General features: G+C 45.9%; 1 protein-coding gene across 1 annotated transcript; it reads left to right on the top strand.

Annotated features, from left to right (window-relative positions):
* Positions 1-6,450: 6,450 nt before the first annotated feature.
* On the top strand, positions 6,451-9,081 carry LOC137580153 (uncharacterized). Its single transcript, XM_068294076.1, has 4 exons — positions 6,451-7,479; positions 7,679-7,787; positions 7,862-8,047; positions 8,348-9,081. The coding sequence occupies exons 1-4, from the start codon at positions 6,451-6,453 to the stop codon at positions 9,079-9,081; spliced, it is 2,058 nt and encodes a 685-aa protein (XP_068150177.1).
* Positions 9,082-19,049: the final 9,968 nt, after the last annotated feature.

Raw genomic sequence — 19,049 nt, 5'->3', positions numbered from 1 at the left:
TGTAATATTTTAAATGTTTGGGACAATCACACATACATTACACACTTAATATAGATAAACAATCACTTGGCATTAGTAAAAACTAAATTCTTGGAAAGATTTTGAAATATTAAAACATATAAACAGTAACTACACATAAAGAACGGACACATTCATTTTTACAAAATATTCCTTCTCATTATTAATACACTCGTATACTTTTTTTATACAACGACTGTCGCAATGCGCTTTTTGAAAACCAATTGTAGGTTTCGTAAACCAAGAATTCCAAATCGTCAGGGAAAAAATTCTTACACGCGGAATTGACAGCCAATTGCACTGAATGGCAAGCACATTTTATTAATATAAGATTTGGCACATCTTTCTGCAAATGTGTGTAAACGCTGTTCTTCTTGCCAATCATTACACTGGCATTATCTGTGCCAATTCCAATTAATTTATTTACGTCTAGTTTTAGACGTTTCAGCTCTTCTTTGAGACTGTTTGCAATTGACAATGCGTCTCCTCCTTCAAGTTGAACTAAACTTAAAAATGTAGAAACTACTACTCCCCGTTCTACAGAAAAGTAGTTAATGACCACACCTAAACAATAATTTTGAATAATATAAATATGTATAGACATTAATGTACGCAAATTATAACAAACTTAATATAAAATGACATTTTAAACAATTAAAAGTACATATAAATATGTTTATATAATAATTTCTTACCAAGTAATTTTGTGACACTAATGTCTGTGGATTCATCCAAAAGTAGGCTGTATCTGGAACCACCAATGTCTTTATAAAGCTCATCCTTAAAGTGGGGTGCCAATGCATTTTTAATTATATATGTACATATGTACATTTTGTACGATGTAGTTTTATTTTCGACGCAGAGCTGCTGTCATCAAACTTTTTGATACAAATATTACTTAAATGATCAACGGAGGTGATTGCGCAATGTTGGGCCACAAATAGGCAAAGCGCTGCCTCCTGCTCAATTATTCTTGACGGCAATTCAACCAGAAAGGGTATTTTGTTCTGCTGCAGATGGCCCTCCATTGATGCAGCATGCTTTTTGGTAGCACCATGTGCATGCAAATCACTTAGTTTGGCTGTAATGGTGCATTTGCAATAACTGCAATATGCCCGTGTGGCGTCGGTTGGGTCCTTCCTGAGACAAGCCTTAAATTCTGCAGCCCGCAGCCAAACATCTCGCACTTTTTGCTTATAATTTTCTTTGGGCATTGCAATTTACAAATGATTTTACGCAGTCGAATTTCACAATATTAGAGATGGAAGACGCGCCAATATCGGTATGAATTTTTAAGAGGAGCTTATTAGATAAAAGTAAATATCGATATATTACTTGAAGTACTGCATTAACATATATATCGTCAAATTTTAATAAAAATTACTGCAAACATTTACAAAAAATTTAGAAGTCGTTTGAATTTGCTAAAAAGCCAGAATTCCCGCTGCCCGCTGTTTTTCAATTTGTCCCGCAATTCCACTTTGAAAACAGCCAGATCTGACGGGAAAAAAGCGGAAATGGCAACACTGGTCAAAGAGAATATTCCAGGGCCCGGCACAAAGAGAGCGCTGAAAAGATGTAGTTGTATGTGTGCGCTTGGTTGTGTGCGTAAGTTGCTTTACACTGCGCAAATTGCATGTGACAAAAGCAAGAAAAATTAGAAATGCGATGGAAAACCAATAATTTTGAATTCTAAATATTTTTTTTGAAACTCAACTATTTCCTTTACTTCTATATTATTTGGATAACTTTTTATCCGAAGGAGATCTTCTAAATGGCTATCAGTTAGACTGTTTCGATTAGAATTTTTAATTAATTTCATTGTAGAAAATGTAGTTTCACAAATATATGTATAACATAGTTTCTAATATATGTATAACATAATTCAATAATTCAACAATAATTCATAATTTCAATTAAAAATATAATCTCATAATATTTTTGCAAAAGTTGCCAGTTACATAAAAAAAATGAAGCAAGTAAGTCGACTCGTCGACTTGGGTATACCATACACCAGGTGAAACAAATATTTCAAATTTCGAAAACCAAATGTATGTCTATTAAATTGTTTTTACATGTCTTATACTATGTGCTATCTCGCTCACTCTACGAACACACGAGCACTCTAGCGCCGCCACTAGCCAACGGCCAATTCTGGCCTTGTGGACCGCTTAGTAAAATACGTTCATACTCATATTTTGCATGTTTCTAGTCCGATTTCAATAAAATTTGGTAGTTTTGTAGAAATAGATAAGAATAATTAGTCTGCCGAATTTGAATGCGATAGTCAAAAAAATACAGGAGGAAATGGGTTTTTTCTAAATTATGGAGGCGGAAGTGGGCGTGGCAAAATGTGAAAATATATCAATTCTCCGCGCATACTATGCCAGTATACATACTAAATTTGGTGATTTTAGCTTTGTTAGTTTTTGATAAAATCAGTTTTGTTTAATTTGCGGGGGGCGGAAGTGGGCGTGGCAAAATGTTTAAATAGCCAATATCTGCGCGTCTATTAAGCTAGTCTACATACTAAATTTGATGTCGGTAGCTATCATAGTTTTTAAGGAAATCACTTTTATGTAAATTCCGGGGGCGGAAGGGGGCGTGGCAAAAAGTTTAAACAATTAGTTTCTGCGCGCTAACTAACCGAGCATATAAACCAAATTTGATGTCTCTAGCTATTATACTTTTTAAGAAAAACAGTTATGTGTGATTCCTGGGGGCGTAAGGGGGCGTGGCTAAAAGTTTGAACAGTTAATTTCTGCGCACTAACTAATCGGGTATACAAACTAAATTTGATGTCTCTAGCTGTCATACTTTTTAAGAAAAACAGTTTTATGTGATTCCTGGGGGCGTAAGGGGGCGTGGCCGAAATTCCAATTAACTCTGAACATGTGCATACTACACGAGTATACATACCAAATTTGGTGGCTCTAGCTCTTATAGTCTCCGAGATCTGCGTGTTCATACGGACGGACGGACGGACAGACGGACATGGCTAGATCGACTCGGCTGTTGATCCTGATCAAGAATATATATACTTTATAGGGTCGGAGAAGCTTCCTTCTGCCTGTTACATACATTTTGGCGACTTTAATATACCATTTCACCCTATGGGTGTATGGTATAATAAAGGCATTAATTTTTTCATGTGTAGCGATCGAGCAAAGCGACATAGATGTGCTTGCGTCGAAATGCTGACGGCAACTAAATCAACCCTCATGCTCTGTGTCAGGTCTTCGGCAGCCGTTCGGTTACACGCATACGAGGTGCCGAACGTGTTCGTCCCCCGGGGATATGAGTGCCGGGCTCTGGAATAGTCTATCTAAATCAGGGCCCGGCACAAAGAGAGCGCTAGAAAAATGTAGTTGTATGTGTGCACTTGCTTGTCTGCGTGTGTTGCTTTACACTGCGCAAAATGAAAGTTGACAAAATTTTGCCTCAAATCAAGAAAACGAGTACAGCAAATAATCTTATTGAAGAAAAAGATAGAGAAAACAAAGCAGCGATCAATTTTTTCATGTGTCTTCTCTCAACAAAGCGACATAGATCTGCTTCCTCCTCCCTCCCCCACCCTCTTGCTCATGATTTTTTTGTGTTAGGTCTTCGGCAGCCGTTCGGCTTACACGCATAAGAGGTGCCGAACGAGCTCGTCCCCCCGGGGATATGAGTGCCGGGCTCTGATCTAAGATAAATAGTCATTCAGTGAAGTAACCAATCAAGCGTGCAGTATGAAAATTAAACCGTATGGCTCAAAATAAACGATCTTTCGAGGAAGATGATTCCAAACCAAGAAAAAAGTCAACGACAACGTAAGTATATTGAAATTTGTCCGACCGCACAACCGCTTACCATAAAAATAAAAATAACATAAAATTAAACATAACTTTAGCTTATTTACATATATAATTTACTTGCACTTTTCATAGCTGATGTCAATCGATTGTTCAATATCCTTATCGATAATCGATAAATTATACAAAACTTGAGTCGAATACGAAAGATCCCTTTTTAAGTTATTCGATAAGTTTTGTATTATGTATTTCCTGAATTAGAACTTTTCCTATTTGTTTTTTCATAGGTTAGGGTCATTCCACTTCTCGTAAATTCAAATTTTCGAAAATAAAAAATTTCTGATTTTAAAAATTTTAGTGTTTTCCAATTTGAAAGTGAATAAGGACTGATTTCATCGTATTCAATTGCAAAGTTTAAAATTTTTGTGAATTTCCAGAATGAAATGGCGGGAAATTCAAATTTTCAGAATTTTCAAATTATGATGTTGACAAATTTGGATTTTTAAAAATATAAGAGCTAATAATGACAGATTTGATAAATTTTAATTGCAAAATCCGACTAAAATTGGAATTTACAAACTGGACTGGGCGCAAAATTTGATCTTTCAGAATTTTAAAATTAGAATTTTTCAACATTTTGATTTTTCAAAATCTGTAAGTTGACAATCACTAATCGCTAATCACTAATTCAATTGTATTGATTCTCATATTAAATTTGGAATTGTTAAAATTTTCAAAAGAAAAATTGGGAAAAAAATTCGAATCTTCCAAATTTTAATTGATTTACGTGTGAAAGTTGACAAGGACCATTTTTATTGGAAGTGCAAAGTTTTGAATTTTTCTACATTGTGAACGAAATTTTCAGAATTTAAAAATTATGATTTTGAAAAATTTTGTTTTAAATTTAACAATGAGCAGTAATCCTGCAGAATCTACAACAAGATATAACACAACCATGGATGCTGTTTTTTCACGTTTTTTAACCCACATCCAATCACAAACATACATTTCATATTTCAGTTCCCATAAACCAATCATTTGCGTTATAGAGTATGGGAACAATTAGGTTCAACGAAATTATTCGGGAAAATATCTTTATAAAAAACTGTCACTGTTAGAAAAAAAATTGAGTACTCCAACGAGTCAAAATTTAAACGAAGATAAATATTATTGCTTTCATGTTTTGGTCATGTGCAAGTTTAATAAAAATATGTTAATCAAAAAAAGCCACTGTAAATAAAGCTTTGTAATACTGCGATGAGCTGAAATATATTATATTTTATCAGAAAACTACTATTGCTTTCATTTGTTGTTCATGTACATTCATTTCTGCTATTATATATGACTGTAGTTCATCGCTTACTCGACGAATTCCTAGAGAGCTTCGCTTTACCCAGGTGTCCTGTGACACCTCATTGCTTTTTTTATAAGTATGTTTGGTTCAACTGCGCAAATAACTAATTATTTTATTCAGCAAATGTTGCTGTTGAATAGCACCAAAATTCAATTAAACTGAATCCTATGTGTAGCAAACTTTTGAAGGTAGCCTAAAACTTTACATTTGTCTACACACAGTCTTTAATTTTATTCTTAGCTTATCCTATTTTCTTGCTACTGCAAAATACACTCCTTATGACAATACAAGTAATCCTTATCACAGCACGCCCGCACGCGCTAACTTTTTTATAAAAAAAATTAAAATAAAAACATATATATGAAATGTTTCATGATAAATAATTTCACACAGTCACCCAAATAACCTGACCTTGAACCCAAAAAATTAAAATAAAATATATATAGGTTAGCACACCCATCCTCACACGAGGCCTCTTTCTCCTCCTCTCACACAACAAGCACCCCTGGGACGCCTTTCCGGACCATACCCCGTACCCCGGCCTCTCACATAACAAATGGACTCGATCGGCACACTCTACCATAAACGCCTGAACGAGTATCGGGTAAAATACCCTCCCTCGATCTAAGTAACACTAACCCTTGACCACACACACGCGTATGACCTAAGTGCATCGTGACCTATACCACTTCTCACTTTAGTCAACTAAGCAACCCACATCTTTCATTTCCTGTAAACACTTAACACGCTTAGCCAAGTAAGCAACTTATATTTCCTAGTGCGACCCAAGCAGATATGTGACCAAGACGACCCATGTTGGGTCTCACTAGACACTTCACTTCCCTTTTCTAGCATAAGCACTTTTGTATCATCTAGCCTAGCCGTTCTTTGAATATTGCCGATAAGCAGAATTCACTGGAAGAGGCGACCCACTTTGGAGACGATCCCAACGCCGCTGCCAACGGCATGACGCCGCGGCCAGCGCCTATAGGGCATCTCAGGGATTTAAGGGACCACGCTCGACAGAGCGGGCAGTCTCAGTTTAGATGTAGAACTAACTAAATCAACTACAAACTAAATAAAATCTTATCACTTTTCCCACAAAAAGAGGTCCTGCTACCACTGGCAACTCGAAGCAGCGAGATAGAAATAACAGCGTGCACGAAAACAGAACTGTTGGAAATCGTCAACAAATTAAATAATAAGAAAGCTCCTGGACCCGACGGCATCCCGAACAGAGCTTTAAGGCTGGCAGTTAACCTGCACCCTGATGTGTTCATAAAAATGTACAATGCATGCCTGAGAGAAGGAACCTTTCCATCCAGATGGAAAAGGCAGAACCTGGTACTCCTACCAAAACCCGGCAAGCCACCCGGCGAAGCCTCATCGTATAGGCCTATCTGTCTACTGGACACAGCAGCAAAAATATTGGAATCGCTCATAGCGCGTAGGCTCAACAAGGCTATCGAGCAAGGAGGTGGACTTTCTCCTAACCAATACGGATTTAGAAAGGCAAGATCGACGATAGACGTGATAAGCACAATTGTGGACACAGCCAGAGACGCCATATCTGGTAACAGATGGAAAGGGGGAACCAAACAATATTGTATGGTGGTGACGCTCGACATCAGAAACGCATTTAACTCGGCTGAATGGAGTCGTATAATGGGCAGTCTGGCTTCTTTCGGCGTTCAGGGTAATCTGCTGCATATAGTGGACAGCTACTTCACAAATAGGCGCCTCCGATACTCGACAGTGGACGGCTCGGAGGAATATAGCATCTCTGCTGGAGTACCACAGGGTTCAGTCCTGGGCCCTGTCCTGTGGAATTCCATGTACGACGGAGTCCTCAGACTAAATTTTGATCCGGGCACACGCATATTCGGCTTTGCCGATGATATCGCGGTGGTGTTAACGGAAAAGGAGCTTGCAGTAGCGGAACAAAAATGCAACAGCGCCATTGCAACTATTGGCCGGTGGCTGTCTGTTGCAGGTCTTGAATTGGCAGCCCACAAGACTGAAGCCGTTTTAATTAGCAGCAGGAAGAAAGTCGAGACCGCCTCTATAGAAGTTGGTGGCAAAACTATCACATCTAAGAGGGCCATTAAATACCTAGGTGTAATGCTGGATACACGTCTCTGCTTCCGTGAGCACTTGGAATATACGTGCCAGAAGGCACTGAGCTCTGCACGCGCGCTGGCAAGGACAATGCTCAATACAAGAGGACCCAAACAAGAGAGAAGGCTGTTGTTAACTAGCGTGACAAAATCCATTTCCCTGTACGCTGCCCCTGTTTGGGCTAGTGCGCTACGGGTGAAAAGCTACAGGCGAGGGCTGGAATTGGTCTTTAGACTCTGCGCAATAAGGATTTGCAGTGCGTTCCGCACAATTTCAGACGATGCTGCGCATGTCATCGCTGGTCTGTCTCCAATCAGCGATCTAGTGTACGAAGCAGACGCGATATACAGAGCGCTACACTCCACACAACCGGTGGTTGAGCGATCGCCCTTAGCCAGTATACGGCAAGAAATACGAGACGAACATGTGGCTCTATGGCAGCAACGATGGACGGAATCTGCGAAGGGCCGTTGGACTTACTGCCTTATCCCAGACCTACAACAGTAAATAGGCAGAAGTCACGGGCAAGTTACGTTTTACCTTACGCAAATTCTGAGCGGCCATGGCTGCTTCAGAGCTTATCTAAAGCGTTTCGGGCACGAGGCATCCGACGAATGCACGTGGTGCGGAGCCGGCATCGTCGAGGACGCAAGGCACATAGCATTTCACTGCCCTCGCTATGAAGCACAGAGACGCGAGTTGGAGTCCAGGATCGGTACGCGCATCACAATTGAGAACCTGGTGCCTCTGATGTTAGAAAACGGTAGCGCATGGGAGGCAGTGTGCGAGTTTGCGGCAGCCGTCATGGGCGAACAACGGCGACTAGAGAGGCTGAGAAGGGAGGTTTAGTTTAAAAGGTTTAGTTTAAGCCGGCCGCTGCGAAGCAATACCTCGCGGTAGTCCCGCAGTAGCTTGTTTGAGCCACACCGCCAATAACTAAATATGTACATATATACATGAAGTAAATGAAATTTGGTTGTAAATAAAAATGAATATAAAAAAACACACACACACACACACGAAGCAATCAGCGTCTTTGTTGCAAAACACACAAACTGTGTAGAAGCAGCACCGACAGTAGAGGTATCGGAAAAGGTGCCAGAGGTCCACAAAGCGGCAAAACCAAAGGTAGCAAGCCCAGCAGTGGGAGCAGAACCGGTGCATCAGCAGAAGCACCAGCAGCGGCACAGTACTGACTGGCAAAAAGTGGCACCTAAACCGGCAAAGCGAGCAGTTCCGAAAAAGCGTCCTGCCGCTATTCTGGTACAAAGCAAGGGTGGCATGTCATACAGCGATATGTTGAAGCTGGTGACCAGAAGCCAGGATGCAAAGTTGCAGGCTGTTGGCGAAAGTGTACAAAAGGTGAGGCGTACTGCAAAAGGTGATCTCTTGCTAGAGCTAAACCAAGTCGGCGCTAAAAACGTCAGCAAGATACAGCAGGACATCGACTCGGCACTTGAAGGCCAAGTCGAGGCTAAATCGTTGGCAAATCTTGTCAGATTGGACGTGCTGGAAATGGATGAAGAGGCCACCAAAGCAGAATTATGCCAAGCAGTATCGATGCAGCTAAGTCTAAAAGTGACAGAAGATGATATAAAAAGCTTGCGTCCTTCCTATGGCGGATCCCAAAAGGCAATTCTATGCCTTCCGGCAAACATGGCAGAACCAATTTTGAAAGCGGGGCAGCTAAAGATCGGCTACTCAGTATGCAGAGTTAGGGCTCAACCAGGACGCAATCAGATGCTACAGATGCCTGGCATTTGGGCACTTAGCGGCTCGATGTCAAGACCCGATTGACAGGACGAATTGGTGTTTAAAATGTGGCAGCAAGGACCACAAAGTAAGAGACTGCACAAATAATGCCAACTGTTGCCTATGCGCAGCCAGAGGTGTCACCGAGCGGGCACATATAGCTGGCAGCCTTAGGTGTCCATCCGCAAATGCAAGCGGGCAAGAGAAGCCGGCCCCACGAAAACGCTATGTTTAATTTCATCCAATTAAACATGAATCACTGCGCAGCGGCTCACGAGCTGCTGAAGCAGCGGGTACGCGAAACGAGGACTGACGTGGCAATCATAAGCGAGCCTTTTCGTAGGATGTCTGCTGAGAACTGGATATGCAGCAATTCCGGCAAGGCCGTGCTTTGGGCATGTGGCAGTCCTAATGCACAACTGCGGTCGAGGCTAGCAGGCGAGCATTTCATCAGAGCCTTAATAAACGGCAAGTGGATCTACAGTTGCTATTTCCCGCCTAGTCTAGACTATCTTGACTTCTGCGAATCGCTGGACGAACTAGCGGAGGACGCGAGAGCGCACAGCCCGTTCGTAATAGCTGGAGATTTCAATGCGTGGGCCCAGGAATGGGGCAGCAGCATAACAAATGCTCGTGGGCGCGCCGTTTTAGAGTCGCTAGCCTCATTAGACGTCGCACTTTTAAACTGCGGCTCTCGCAATACGTTTAACAGCGCAGGCAGAGGATCAATAATCGACCTTACCTTCGTCAGTAACAGCTCGGCGAGATTTGCTGCATGGCGGCAGGATGACAACTACACCGCCAGCGACCATGAGGCCATCATTTTTTCCCTAGGACAGGCAGCCCGACCACAACAGACGCGTACCCAGGCAGTGGAATTACCATACAAAGCTGACACGCTTAACACTCAGGCATTTTCAGCTGCAATTTACGATGCGACGCTGGCTGCGGGATCTGCTCAAGGCATGGCAGACCAGCTATGCGGCATGCTGGCATCAGCCTGCGATGCGAGTATGGCCCGCTCCAGACCCTTTAATAAACATCACCAACCAGTCTTCTGGTGGAACGATGAAATTGGAGATCTACGGAGGGCTTGCCTAATTGCAAGAAGGCGTTACCAAAAGGCAAGGAAGCGACTGGATGTAAACTGGCCACAGATGCACTCCACTTTTGGCCAAGCGAGAAAATCCCTTGCAGCCAAAAAAAAAAGGTTTTCCTCAAACTGTGTGACTCAGCTGAACACGACCCCTGGGGTAAGGCCTATAAACTAGTAGTGAAGCGAATACATGCAAACCGGCAATCCGCGCCAACAGATGCCGCAGACCTCAAAAAAATAGTCGACGCTCTCTTTCCAAGCCGATCGAACCATTTTAGCGCATCGCCTATCGCACCTGCAAGGCTTTCTACCATCGATGCAGTCTCCACAGAAGAAATCCTAGTCGCAGCCAAATCGCTTAAGCCCGGCAAGGCCCCAGGCCCGGACTTATTCCCGAATCGCGCCGTCAATTTGGCTATGACGCTACGCCCAGAAGCATTCGTTGAAACTTTCAATAAATGCTTATTGGAGGGAGTTTTTCCATCGCAGTGGAAGATTCAAAAACTGGTTTTGCTGCCAAAGCCGGGGCAGCCACCTGTCGTAGCATCCTCCTACAGACCGATATGCCTAATAGACACAGTCGGCAAAGTTCTGGAAGGACTAATCAACACTAGGTTAAACGATCTGATCAGCAGGAGCAATGGCCTCTCGGAAAACCAATTGGGCTTTCGGAAGGCAAGGTCGACGATAGATGCAATCAGCAAAGTAGTAAATATTGCTGCAAATGCAATCGAGGGCTCCCGGTGGAAGGGCGGCTCTAAAAAATACTGCCTGGTCGTCACAATAGACGTTAAGAACGCCTTCAATACAGCGGACTGGGGCTGCATCCTGGGCTCGGTGTGTAGGCTGGAAGCGCCATTATACTTGCAAGCCATCATACGGAGTTATTTTGATGGGAGAGTGCTGCGATTCAACACAAATGAGGGCTGCGACAGTCGCCACATTTCTGCCGGGGTTCCACAAGGGTCCGTACTGGGCCCGCTACTGTGGAACATAATGTACGACGGCATTCTGAGGATCCCTCTACCACAAGGATGCGAAACCATCGGATACGCAGATGACGTGGCGTTAGTGATTGTAGCCAAGGATCTTGCGACGACTGAAGCGTTTGCATCCTGCGCAATTGAAAAAATTACGAACTGGCTTCACTCAGTCGGTCTCTCACTGGCAGTGCACAAAACGGAGGCGGTGCTGATTAGTTGTAGGAAGACAGTGGAAGTTGCTAGGATACTAGTAGAGGGATCGGCGATTGTCTCAAAGCGGGCTATACGTTACCTGGGCGTATGGATAGACACTCGTCTATGCTTTCGGGAACATCTGAATCACGTACATACCAAGGCGGCGAGTACTGGGCAGGCCTTGTCCCGAATCATGCTAAATACCAGAGGCCCGAAACAGGAGCGCAGGCTGCTGCTAGCGAGCGTTCTAAAGTCAGTGATTCTGTACTCAGCGCAAGTATGGTCGCAAGCTATTCACGTTCCGTCATATAGTAGAGGCATTAAAGCCAAATATCGTCTATGCGCACTTCGAGTGTGCTGCGCTTTCAGGACGGTTTCGGAGGACGCTGCGTTGGTAATTGCAAGTATGATCCCAATCGACCTACTTGCCGATGAAGCCAAGGCGATCGCCGTAGCTGTCAGCCGCGGCACACCCAAAAAAGAGGCCAGCTCTGAGGCGAGAATTCGGAGTCTTGTGACTTGGCAAAGACGCTGGGCCTCTAGCAAGGGAAGGTGGACGCATCTCCTCATCCCAAACGTAAAGGAGTGGATAAAGAGAAAACATGGGCAAGTTTCCTTCCAACTCACACAACTGCTTTCAGGTCACGGATGCTGCAGATCATATCTGCACAGGTTTGGGCATGAGCATGTACCCTTTTGCTTGGTCTGCGGTAGCAGCACAGTCGAAGACGCAAGACACATCCTGTTTGAATGCGTCAGGTTCAACAACGAGCGACAAAGGGTGGCAGACCTGATCAACACCGCCCCTACACCTGACAACTTGGTCACAGCGATGCTGGCCGAATCGGCGATCTGGGACGCAGTATGCGGCTTTGCGGGTGTGGTCTGTCAAGTCCTCAGACAAGAGGAACGCGCAAGAAACGGATAGGTATGTTAGCAACACGTTTTTGTGCAGCAATTCCCCCCGGGACGTCCCGCAAAAATTGTTTCGTATTATACCTACAGTCCGATAAAAAACATTGTATACTTTTATGTTATTGTTTTTATATTATAAATAAAGGAATTAAAAAAAAAAAAAAAAAACACACACACACACAGGCAGATGATTGTGAAAAACATGACCTTAAACACACACACACACACAGACACACACTTTCATCAAAATATTGCCTGGTGACTACACTTGACGTCAAGAATGCGTTCAACTCGGCGAATTGGAGCAGAATTCTACATGCTTTGAGTTCATTTCAGGTTCCCGAGTATCTAATTAGCCTAGTGGAGGACTACTTTAGAAACCGCATACTGCGATATAGCACACAAGGCGGCTCAAAATTACACTTGGTACAAGGAGGTGTTCCCCAGGGCTCGGTTTTAGGACCCCTATTGTGGAACATAATGTATGATGGGGTCTTGCGGCTGACTCTACCACCTGGCACGCAAATCATTGGTTTTGCTGACGATGTGGCGCTCACCTCGGTTGCGAAACACATCCACGAAGCAGAGGAGAAAAATGCTAAGGCGGCGAAAATGGTAAAGTGGTTGTGGCTGTCCAATTCAGGACTCCAACTTGCAGACCACAAAACAGAGGCTGTGCTAATAAGCAGCCGGAAAACTGTTGAAAGAGCGAAAATCACACTTGAGACCTGCACGATTGAATCGGTAAGGGCAATAAAATACCTGGGAGTAATGTTGGACACCAGACTCAGCTTTAGAGAGCATTTGGATCATGCCAACATAAAAGCTGCAGACATTGGGCGAGCTATAAATCGCATCCTGCTCAACAACAGGGGCCCAAGACAAAGGCAACGGCTACTGCTAGCGTCGGTACCAAGGTCGGTCATGCTATATGGTGCACCTGTATATGCATCCGCGATGGAGCAACCAACATATTGGCGCGGGATGGAGTCTACATATCGACTGACAGCGATTCGGGTATGTCGTGGCTTCCGAACTGTCTCGGACGAGGCGGCTCTGGTCATAGCTGGGATGACTCCAATCGATCTGCTAGCACGCGAGGCGAAGTTCATGTTTACTAGGAGAAAAAAACGCAGCAAAAACAGCGGCCAGACGAGCGAGCATGGAGGAGTGGCAACGCAGATGGTCCACTTCTACAAAGGGTAGATGGACTCATAGGCTGATGCCTAACCTAATGGATTGGCTCTCCAGACGAAATGGCGAGGTAACATTCGAATAACCTCAAGTTCTGAGTGGTCATGGCTGCTTCAGGTCATACCTACACCGTTTTGGCAAAGACAGAAGCCCCGAATGCACGCTTTGTCTTAATGGACGCTTTGTCGAGGACCCGGAACACGTTATATTCAGCTGTCCAAGATTTTCGACAGAGAGACTCGAATTAGAGGCCATTCTAGGACGGACGCCAACAGTTGAAAACTTGGTCCCAGCAATGACCGAGAGTCAGGAGAAGTGGTCTGCGGTCTGCATATATGCATATGGGCACGCTCCGCCGACTGGAACGCCTAAGAAACGCAGGAGGGGCATAATAGGCCCGTCATCGTCCTGCGAAGCAATACCCCACGGCTGTCCCGCAGGTTCCCGATGGCATCTTATCTTATCTTCTTGAATTATCCTTCTTTTCTTTCTTTTCTTTGTTGTTACCTTAATCTATCGTTAATTGTTCTTTCTATTCTTAATAAACGAATTAAAAAAAAAAAAACACACGTTCATCTATCCTCTCCGCTCCGTTGTAATCCGGTTTTTTCGCTAGTCTACGGGACGTGTATTATCTGCAAAGTAAAGCGGACAGTGTGAGACGGTGTTGGCTACGCAGGCCTACTCACGGTTATCCCGAATCGCCAGGCACCCGGTCGTGATTTCGTTTTAAAACCTGCTGGGGCTGCTGCGGTCATCCGTCCAGGGGGTGAGGGACGTAAATTGCTCTCCTCGCAGCTCTCGCGCGCGCGTGTTTAGTAGTGGGGTGGTCGCAACCCTATCACCATCATCGACATCGATAACACCAACTGAAGTGTCTCCTGGTTTGAGCCATCTCTTCTAATATACATATACATTTACATACATACGTACATACACAAATATTTTTTGGTCTCTGTTTTTCTTTTTCTCCCACCTTTTTTCCACAGCTGGACAGCCGACTCGTGATGCAGGTATCAGCTGTGCATTGTCAGGCCAACCCGGGCTTAAAAGCCCCAACATTGGCACCTGCCAACTCCGCGAAATCGCTGAAAGCTTTAAAGCGGAGCTTAAAGTGAGCTTTAAAGTGATCGCGCAAAGTGCGGCATACTTTTAGGGCCCCCATAGTATCTAACTGTGTTTCAGCCCTCCAGCTGTAAAATCGGTCTGTGGGCCCCAAGACAAGCACTCTGCCTTGTAGGCAAAAGTACCAGGCTCAAATCCGCCCTGTGGAAAATTTTTCAATTGGAGTATTTATTTTGTTTTTTGTATAGAGATTAATTGTCAGAGACAAGCACTCTGTCTTGGAGGCGAAAGTACCAGGTTCCCGCCCTATTTTTTTTTTAAACTAATTTTTTTAAATTAATTTTTTTTAAATTAATTTTTGTTAAATAAATTTTTTTAAAATTAATTTTTTAAATTTTCAATTAACTCGGACCGAAATTTGAATTGTGTGGAGCCGAGCAAGGAGGAAATACCTGGCTTCAAGCATGGAGGGCTTGAGATCGGCTGGCTTGATGGCGGGGCCAAGTGGGCGGCGTCAGTCAATGGCGTTCGCCTCAGCACCGGCTCTATGGTCTGAGTCTGTTTGCGCCGACAGTCCATGCAGTCAGCTTGCGATAGAGGCTCTGTTCGGTCATGAGCTAGTAGCAGTAAATGAGTTGTTTGGCGCGACCGATACGCCAAAGAGGCTGTGTGAAGTTTCCCAGAGTCCTCCAGCAGGTGCAACCAAAGAAATCTAAGTTGCAACAAGTAAGGGGCAAGAGCGAGTTGGCAGAAATGGGAGCGTTACTGGAGGAAATAGCCGAACGCATCAAGCCAGAAAAGGAGGGAGGCAAGCGAGCCATTACGAATGCTCTCAGAGAGAAAGTCGACAGACTTAAAGAATTGCAGCAGGCAGTGAGTAGCATTCTGTGCAGCGATAGCGACCCTGAAAAAGTAGCGGCATGCCCCAAGTGCACCAAAGTGTCCCTCGTCACCCGAGAGCAACAAACGGAGAAGCCGCAACAGCAGCCTAGGATGCCCCGCCAGAGAGCAGTCGCCGCCGCCGCCAACACTTCGGAAACCTTTTCGCCGAAAAATCGCCGGCCGCGAGAAACTTTTTTGTCGCACGACAACGAGGGGATAGTGCCACAAACAGAGCCTGCATGGCAGACAGTGACGACGAGGCGACAGACACGGACTCTACCAAAGAAGCGTCCTGCCGCTATTTTGGTACAACGGAAGAGTGGGATGACATATAGCGACATGCTAAAGCTGGTGACAAGGAGCCAGGATACCAAGCCGCAGGCAGTGGACGAATGCGTGCGGTCCGTGAGACGTACCGCCAAAGGAGACCTCCTACTGGGACTAAACGCAGCAGGAGCAGAGAATGTCACCCAGCTGAAGGAGGACATAGGATCCGCGCTTGAAGGTCAAGTCGAGGCAAGGGCACTATCGAATCTGACCAGATTGGAGATTCTGGACATGGATGGCGAAACCACCAAGGAGGAAATCGTTCAGGCCGTCTCCGACCAGCTGAGTCTGAAAATTGTTCCCGCAGATGTTAAGAGTCTGCGCCCAGCGCACGGAGGAAATCAGAGGGCAACAATCTGTGTCCCAGGAGCGGTAGCAGAAGCAATCCTGAAAGCAGCCCACCTGAAGATTGGATACTCGGTATGCAGGGTACGCATAAGCACTTCGGCGTCAAGATGCTACAGGTGCCTAGAATTTGGACATATGGCGGCAACGTGCAACAGCCCCGTCGACAGGACAAACTGGTGCATAAGATGCGGCGGCAAGGACCACAAAGCGAAGGAATGCAGAATGGTTTCAACTGCTGTATATGCGAGTCAAGAGGGATCACCGAGCGAAAACACGTAGCAGGCAGCCAGCGGTGCCCCTCAATAACGCAGGCTGGGCCCATGAAGTCGTCTCGACCAAGACGAAATGTTTAGCTTTACCCAGCTAAACTTAAACCACTGCGAGGCCGCCCATGAACTACTTAAGCAGCGGGTGCGAGAGACCAAATCTGACGCGGCAGTAATCAGCGAACCATTCCGCAGGAAAACCTCACCCAATTGGGCGTATAGCACGTCGGGCAAGGCCGCCATCTGGGCATGTGGCAGCCCGCCCTCGCAGCTTCTTTCCAGGCTAGCTGGCGAGCACTTCATCAGGGCACAGGTCAAAGGGATATGGCTGTACAGTTGCTACTTGCCGCCCAGTATGTGCCTTACGGACTTCTGGAAGGCGCTAGATGAACTGACGACCGACGTAAGGACACACAGCCCCACCATAATCGCGGGAGACTTCAACGCATGGGCACAGGAATGTGGAAGCTCCTCCACAAACGCGCGAGGCCGCGCTTTGCTCGACGCTTTTGCCTCCCTAGACGTCGAACTATTGAACCATGGCACCCAAAACACGTTCAATCGGGCTGGAAGGGGATCAGTGATAGATCTTACGTACGTAAGCAGTGGCCTTGCAAGGACATCAGCCTGGAAACTGGATAATTGTTACACGGCGAGCGACCATGAGGCGATCTGTGTTACTATAGGCCGTGAAGCGGACAGACGACAGTACGCAGCGCACCCCCTCCCCATCGACATGCCCTTCAAAGAAGACACGCTGGACCCCCAGGCGTTCTCTTCAATGCTGACCCGGCAAAGTCTCACAGCAACCACGGCACAAGAAATGGCGAACGAAGCCTGCAGTATGTTGGCTGCTGCCAGTACGGCAAGTATGGCCCAATCCAGACCATTCAGAAGCCACCACAAACCAGTATTCTGGTGGAACGGAGAAATTGCAGATTTGAGGAGATCCTGTATGGCTGCAAGAAGGAAATACCAACGAGCAAGAAAGCGCATGGACTCGGACTGGACACACCACCACGCCCATTACAGCTAGGCTAGAAGGTCCCTCAAGAAGGCCATCCTTTCCGCGAAAAGGGAAGTTTATTTGCAGCTGTGTGACTCCGCAGAACACGACCCATGGGGAAGAGCATACAAAATAGTGGTCAAGCGGATACATGCAAACCGCCAGCTCATCCAATCTGATGCTGAAGAAGTCTCACAAATTATCGACGGCCTATACCCCAATCGCCCGGTTTCCCCAAGCATAGCTCAGCATCCAGTTCCAGCATCACACACCATTGATGCGATCTCGTCGGATAAAGTCCTGGCGGCGGCCAAGTCGCTCCAACTCGGCAAAGCACCCGATCCAGATCGGATCCCAAACCGCGCCGTTAAACTGGCCCTGACTCTACGACCAGATGTCTTCGCAGCCGTCTTCAACCGCTGCCTCACCGAGGGAGTCTTCCCCGAGCAATGGAAGATCCAGAAGTTGGCCCTTCTTCCAAAGCCGGGGAAGCCTACAGATACTTCACCCTCCTATAGACCGATATGCCTGGTGGACTCTATAGGCAAGGTGTTTGAAGGTCTCATCGGAACGAGACTGAACGCTTACGTCAGCGAGTGCGGCGGTCTCTCAGCCAACCAATTCGGTTTTCGCAAGGCAAGATCCACCATTGACGCAGTCAGCAAGGTACTTGGCATCGCCAGCAGCGCCATCGAAGGAACAAGATGGAAAGGAGGCTCCAAACAATACTGCCTTGTTGTCACGCTTGACGTAAAGAACGCCTTCAACACTGCGGATTGGAGCTGCATACTCAGTACCATCCATGATCTCGGCGTCCCCCTGTACCTCCTTGCCATCATTCGGAGCTTTTTTAGGCAGAGGATCCTGAGATACGGCACCTCCGACGGCCCTAAGAGTCGTAATGTGTCTGCTGGAGTGCCACAAGGCTCGGTTCTGGGTCCGCTTCTTTGGAACCTGATGTACGACGGAGTGCTGCGTCTCCCACACCCGCCAGGTTGCGAAGCCATCGGATATGCTGACGACGTGGCTATTGTTGTTGTTGCCAAGGAGCTGGAGAAGGCAGAATCAGTGTCCTCGCAAGCTATAGCCAGCATCACGCGGTGGCTTCAGTCGGTTGGCCTAGCCCTGGCAGCCGATCACGTACCTGGGCGTGTGGCTAGACACCCGTCTATGCTTCAGAGAGCATTTGGAGAACGTTCAACGGAAAGCAGCGAGCACAGGACAGGCGTTATCGAGGCAATATGCTGAACACGAGAGGACCGAAACAGGAGCGGAGACTACTCCTGATGAGTGTGCTGAAATCGGTCATTTTGTATGCGGCACAAATCTGGGCCAACGCCATACACACTACGGCGTACAGTAGGGGCATTACCGCTACCTACCGTCTCTGCGCGCTAAGGGTCTGCAGCGGTTTTAGGACGGTCTCTGAGGATGCTGCGCTGGTGGTTGCAGGCATGATCCCCATCAACTTACTTGCGGACGAGGCCAGGAACATCGCGGACGCAAAAAGGAACGGTACACCAAAGCGGACAGCTAGCGACGACGCAAGGATGCAAAGCTTAGCCATCTGGCAAGAGCGGTGGGATTCATCTAGCAAGGGTAGGTGGACCCACACCCTTATCCCCACGATCAGGCCATGGATCGAACGGAAGCATGGACAGGCGACTTTCCATCTGTCAAAGTTCATCACAGGACATGGCTGTTTCAGATCCTATCTCCACAGATTCGGACACGAG

Source organism: Drosophila tropicalis, unplaced genomic scaffold (genome assembly GCF_018151085.1).
Source record: "Drosophila tropicalis isolate 14030-0801.00 unplaced genomic scaffold, ASM1815108v1 contig_812, whole genome shotgun sequence".
NCBI classification, from domain to species: domain Eukaryota; kingdom Metazoa; phylum Arthropoda; class Insecta; order Diptera; family Drosophilidae; genus Drosophila; species Drosophila tropicalis.
The sequence above is the reverse complement of the archived record's forward strand: the minus strand, read 5'-3'. Positions and strand labels throughout refer to the sequence as shown.

Excerpts from the sequence above, each read along its gene's own strand:
- LOC137580153 (XM_068294076.1), top strand. The coding sequence starts at position 6,451 with ATGTACAATGCATGCCTGAGAGAAGGAACCTTTCCATCCAGATGGAAA. Across the intron at positions 7,480-7,678 it reads TTTGGGCTAGTGCGCTACGG|CCAGTATACGGCAAGAAATA; the intron begins GTGAAAAGCTAC and ends GATCGCCCTTAG. Across the intron at positions 7,788-7,861 it reads CTTATCCCAGACCTACAACA|CTTATCTAAAGCGTTTCGGG; the intron begins GTAAATAGGCAG and ends GCTGCTTCAGAG.